Source organism: Erinaceus europaeus, chromosome 7, assembly GCF_950295315.1.
Source record: "Erinaceus europaeus chromosome 7, mEriEur2.1, whole genome shotgun sequence".
Classification (NCBI taxonomy): Eukaryota; Metazoa; Chordata; class Mammalia; order Eulipotyphla; family Erinaceidae; genus Erinaceus; species Erinaceus europaeus.
In genome coordinates this window covers 108,770,005-108,776,365 of record NC_080168.1, presented here as the reverse complement: position 1 = coordinate 108,776,365, position 6,361 = coordinate 108,770,005, and the positions used below count along the sequence as shown (strand labels likewise).

Sequence of the window (6,361 nt, the reverse complement as noted above, 5' to 3'; positions counted from 1 at the left end):
ATGAAAAATTACACAGTGTTAACAACCTTCATCCTGCTGGGCCTGACAGATGATCCAAATCTACAGATTGCGCTTTTTGTCTTTTTGTTTCTAACCTATTTACTGAGTGTGATTGGGAACATAACCATCATCACCCTCACCTTCATAGATGTCCACCTTAAAACTCCTATGTACTTCTTTCTCCGTAATTTCTCCTTTTTAGAAGTTTCTTTTACCACGGTCTGTATTCCCAGGTACCTGTATACACTTGCTAGTGGGGACAATACAACGACATATAATCCTTGCGCTGCTCAGTTATTTTTTGTTGTTGTCCTGGGTGTGACTGAGTTTTTTCTCCTGACAGCCATGTCTTATGACCGCTATGTGGCCATCTGCAAACCTCTGCACTACATGACCATCATGAACAACAGGGTCTGCATCAAGTTCCTCATCGGTTGCTACGTGCTAGCTCTGATCGTTGTTCTCCCACCCTATATCATGGGGTTTAAGCTTGAGTTTTGTAATTCCAATGTCATAGATCATTTCGGCTGTGATGCTGCTCCCATCCTGAAGATCACCTGCTCAGACACAGAGTTTTTAGAGCGATTTGTCTTGGTCCTGGCTGTGTTGGTCCTCATATTCACCTTGGTGTGTGTAATTATGTCCTATACATACATTATCAAGACCATTCTCAGATTCCCTTCTGCTCAGCAAAGGAAAAAGGCTTTTTCTACTTGTTCTTCCCATATAATTGTGGTTTCTATCACTTATGGAAGTTGCATTTTCATCTATATCAAACCACATGCCAAAGAAGGGGTTGCTATGAATAAAATAGTGTCACTACTCACCACCTCTGTTGCCCCTGTAATGAATCCCTTCATTTATACTCTGAGGAACAAACAAGTGGTGCAAGCTTTCAAAGACATGCTCAAAAGGATTGCATCCATCTCAAAGAACTAGTGAAATTAAGTCATTGCTCGTATTATGCTTTGACCATTTAAAAAATATAGCTTACTGAAAAATTCATCGATTTTTAGGGTAAATAAACAAAGTACTAAATAAAGTCTGGTAAATTCACAGAATTGTGCAGTCACTACCACAACTAATTTTTAGATACAGCCACCACGCCAGGTGCTATCTAGATGGCCACTGGGTGTCAATCATTATTTTCATCCCCTAGCCTTCAACAACTCTCATCAGTTGTATGTCTCTAAAAATTTGCCATGTCTACACATTTCGCATAAGTGGAAACACACAATACAAAGTATTTTGTCACTAGCTTCCTTCATGTAATGTGTTTTTGAGTTTCATACACTTATAGCATTTTTCAGTATTTTATCCTTTTTGTAGCAGATAATACTCCATCTTAGGGACACTCTACCTTGCTTTTACCCATGCACTAGTTGATGGACATTTGAATCATATCCATGTCATCGTGAGACATGTTTTCGTTTCTTTGTACATACGAGCAAAACTGTTGAACTATATGGTATCTAACTGTTTTCCAAATCTGTACCATTTATATTGCCACGAGCAGTGTGTGACAAGCTCCATTTTCCCCAAATACTCACCAGCACTTGATTTTTACAGATTATGATCATTTTTGTAATTGTGTGGTGGCACCTGATGTGGGTTCCTTTGTATGCTAGAAATTAATCATATTACATATATGTTAAGTATTATTATTTATCTTCTTTGGTGAAATTTCTGTTTAAATCTTTTGTGCACTTTTTAATGTGGATATTTGCTTCTTACTGAGTTTCAAGTACTCTTTATTATTGTAATACAAATTCTTTCTCAAATATTTGATTTGTTTGTTAACATTTTCTTCAAGGAATGATTTGGTCACTGTTTTGCATTTTCTTAAGGGTAACTTTTGAAATACTAAATTTTTAATTCTTATAAAATCCATTAAAGTTTATTTTTTCCATATTTCTTGAACAATGTGGTCGTGTCTACAAATTATTTGCCTAGTCTATGTTCTTTAGCTCTTAAACTTAGGTCGTAGCTGTGGGTACAGGAAAAATTGATATTGATAATGTTTGTAAGAATCAAATTAGCATAAGCCTACAGAGCACAATTTGACAACAGCTATCAAAACTGAAATAAAAATTTCATTCAAACATTCTTTAACCAAGAAATTCTATTTTAAGAAATGTATTCAATATGTATGTGAACAAATGTGTGAATCAGTATTGTCCTTAAATCATTTATTGCAGCATTGCTTACAGTAGCAAAAAAAGTTAATCAATTCAGGAGGCAGGCAATGGCACACCCAGTTAAGCACACATAGGAATAAGCACAAGGACCCATACAAGGATCTAGGTTCAAGCCCCAGGCTACCCACATGCAGGGGGACACTTCAGGAGCAGTGAAGCAGGTTTGTAGGTGCTTACCTTTCGATCTCCCTGTTCCTTCTCAATTTATCTCTATCCTATCCAATTAAAAAAAAAAACGGAAAAAATGGCCACCAGGAGCAGTGCCTGCACTATGCCTCTGGAATAACCCTAGAGAGAAAAAAAAAGTTAATCAACTCAGGTATCCTTTAATAGACTCCTTTATTCAATAAGAGAAGGTTCACTCATCTTCCATAAAAAAATTGTAAATTCTCAGTGTGTTTACATGGAAAAATCCATTGTTAGATATCTTTAAGAAAAGTGCAGAATAATTCAAATATTTTTTGTAAATAGATGATAATCATCTAATTTTATGTATATCTAAAATACATTAAGGTATAAGGGGAAACAGTGAAAATGTATAGACATATATTAAGCATATGAAGAAAAGATAATAAAAAGATGTCATAATCTTTCCATAATCTCTGCTGCTTGAAAACTTTAAAAACTCACATGAATTCAAGTGTCTACTGCATAATTTTGATTACTATATCCATATCATACAATATAGTTGTCAAAAAAGTGACTCAAGAAATGTATTTCTAGGTCATTTTTGCCCAAATTTTATATTTATATCCTATATTTATATTAATTTACTCAGATTGGGTTAATTCAGTCAAATTTCATACAAAATCATACAATGCATAGTATGAGTTTATAGACTTGATCCATCATACAAATGATACCTATGTAAAGAGACATGTAATCCTCCAAGTGGTAATTTTAATATATATATATATAATCTTATGTACATATTTGGGACAAAACAGTTGAAATTTAATTTTCAGCTTTATAGGAATAAAAAAAGTAACTTTAGCAAATGAAGATAAAAAGATAAAAGAATAAGGTCTGGGAGCTTAACTACCCAGTAGAGCAAACATTTTGTTACATTCAAGGACCCAAGTCTGAGTCCTTAGCTACCATATAGGAACACCAGACATGGCAGGTGCTGTTTTCTCTCTCATTCTATCTCTCTCTCCATTTCTTTCCCTCTGTCTTGAATTAAAAAGGAAAAAAGAGAGTGGTCTAGGAGGTGGTGCAGTGGATAAAGCATCAGACTTGGAAAGCAAAGATTAAAACGACAATAAAAAAGCTACACGGGGGGGGGCGGCTGGGTAGGGCACACCAGGGTAATTGTACATAGTAAAAAACACAAGGACACTGGTTTAAGCCCTCGGCTGCCCACCTGCAGAGGGGTCACTTCAGAAGCAATGAAACAGGCCTGCAGGTGTCTTATCTCCCCCACCTATCTCAATTGCTCTCTGTCCTATCCAATACAAATGAAGAAAAAGTAAGCTACATCATTAAATGTGAGCTTTTAGTAAAATAAGCTGTTACATACTTTAAAATCTATGAACTCAGAAATTAAAATTAAATTGATGCTATAAATCTTGAAAAAAATGCTCAATAGCTTAATATCTTCCAACAAAGATATGTGTTATACCTAAGCCCTACAACTCTCAAAATAGACAGATTGTTAAAAGAATAAAACATTTCCACAATAGAAAAAAAATGACTATGTATCAATTTACGTTAGAAAGCTAGTATAACTTCCTAGACGTAAAAATGTGTAAGATCAGTTCAAGAAAGGATTAATGAAGACTAGTTACCTTAGCAGCACATATATAAAACAACACAACTACTCTATACAAAAGTACAGTTTTAAAATTGCTGAAAGACTTGAATAGACATTTTTCTAAATAAGGACTACAGGTATCAGAAAACATGCTTGGCATCACTAATTCCCACTTTCATATATCACCTCATACCTATTAGAATAGCTATTATCAAAAATACAATTGTAGGGGCTGGGTGGCGGTTCACCTGGTAGAGCACCCCTGTTACAATGCTCAAGGAATCAGGCTGGAGGACCCAGTGCCCACCTGCATGGGGAAAGCTTTTCGAGTGGTGAGCAGATCTGCAGATCTCTCTCTCTTCTCTTCTCTCTCTCTCTCTCCCTCTCTCTCTCCCTCCCTCCTTGCCTCTCTCTCTCTCTCTCTCTCTCTCTGTCTCTTCCTCTCTATATATTCCCTTTCAAATTCTGGCTGTCACTATTCAATAAAAAATTAAGATAATAATTTTTTTTAAAAAAGCAATGGTTCTGCAATTTATATAGTAATGCAAGATTTCATTAAGGAAAAAAAAGACCAAAAATAGTATTGGTAAGGATACAAAGAAAAAAGTATGGGGGAGGAAAGATGTAAATTGTTGCATCCACTATGGAAAGTAGTATGGAGGCTCTACAAAAAAAAATATAAAAACAGAAATACTATCTGACCCAGAAATTATGTAATCTTATGTCTGGGAATAAGATCTAAAAATATATAAATAAAATGCATAAAACTATCCTGAAGAATTACCCACACTCTCATGTTCATAATAGCATTATTTACAAAAGCCAAGGTATTTAAAAAATAACTTAAGTGCCTATTGACAAATAAATGAATAAAAATATGTGGTAATGATGAAGATGACGATAGTAGGTATGTTGGAAGGAAGATTGATTTTTTAAAAAGCAAAAGAGGGAGGGAGAGAGGGAGGGAGGGAGGGAGGGAGGGAGGGAGGGAGGGAGGGAGGAAGAAGGAAGGGAGGGAGGGAGGGAGGGAGGAAGGAAGGAAGGAAGGAAGGAAGGAAGGAAGGAAGGAAAGTTGGCTGATGACAGGTGTTACAGTCAAAAAATTAAGGAAATTCTACCTTTTTGTATCATGGAAGAAGCTTGAAAAGCAAAGGGAGAAAGAGAAATATAAGTAAAGTATGTTCTTAATTATATGCAAAATTTTAAAAACTAAACTTACATAAATAAAAAGTAGGACTGAGGTTTTCTAGGGATGGGAGGGTTAGTGAAGTGGAAGAAATGTGATGCTGCTGCTTGTTTCTAAAATAAGCTACTTGATAAATAAGATCTGGGAATCTAGTGCACAGCATGGTGACTATTAAGAGTAGCTCTAAGTATTAACATACACAATCATAACTTTGTGAATGGATGGAGATGTTAACCAACATCATTGTGGTAAAATACATATATTTAATCATTAAACTCACTGCATTGCTTAAAATTAGATATCGTATATATATCAAAATATCTCAATAAATCTGTGGAAAATATTAATAAAACTTCAAGTTGAATAGTTTTATATTTTACTCGCTTTAATATTTTATTTATTTACTTATTTATTATTTACTTATTTATTTACTTATTTATTATTTACTTATTTATTTACTTATTTATTATTATTATTACTTATTTATTATTTATTTTACTTATTTATTTATTTAATATTTTATTTATTTATTTCTCTGACAGAGAAATCAGAAGGAAAAGGGAGACAAAAAGGAGAGAGTGAAAGAGAGACACCTGCAGCACTGCTTCACTGCTCCTATAACTTTCCCCTTGCAGTTTGGGGAGTGGACACTTGAACATGGGTCCTTACATATTGTAACATGTATACTATACCAAGTACACCACCATCTGCCCCCTCCTTTTTTATCTTTTTATTGAGGTAAAGTTGGTTTACAAGACTAGTTGTGTTCCAAAGGTACAATTTCACACCTCTTCATAAAGTATGTTATCTCACCACGCCTGCCACCAAAGTCCTTCACTCTTTAAACCCACTCCTCCCCCAGCACCAACACTTTGATAACATCAGTTCTATGGTCAGAGTTGAACAATTTTTTTTATTAAAAAGTAAACTATAAGTAAAGATGATTTAAATCTATGTATATCTTTCATTACCTCAATAACAAAAATAAAAAAAGTAACATACACAAAGTCCTTGAATAACATCGTTTCATTCAACACCATTTTGCTGTATAACACTGATGAGAAAAAAAAAAAAATCCTGGCCATTGTTACATAAAACAGACCTGCTTTTATTTTTTAATCCATTTTATTTATATATTTTATTTTAATGAGAGATAGAGAAAGAGAACGAGAGCACCACTCAGCTCTGACTGACAGTGGTTGGGTGACTGCACCAAGGACGTTG

General features: G+C 34.5%; 1 protein-coding gene across 1 annotated transcript; it reads left to right on the top strand.

Annotated features, from left to right (window-relative positions):
* LOC103109082 (olfactory receptor 6C2-like) lies at positions 1–939 on the top strand. Its single transcript, XM_007518088.2, has one exon. It carries the CDS (start codon positions 1–3, stop codon positions 937–939), a length of 939 nt encoding a protein of 312 aa, XP_007518150.2.
* The last annotated feature ends 5,422 nt before the right edge of the window (positions 940–6,361 follow it).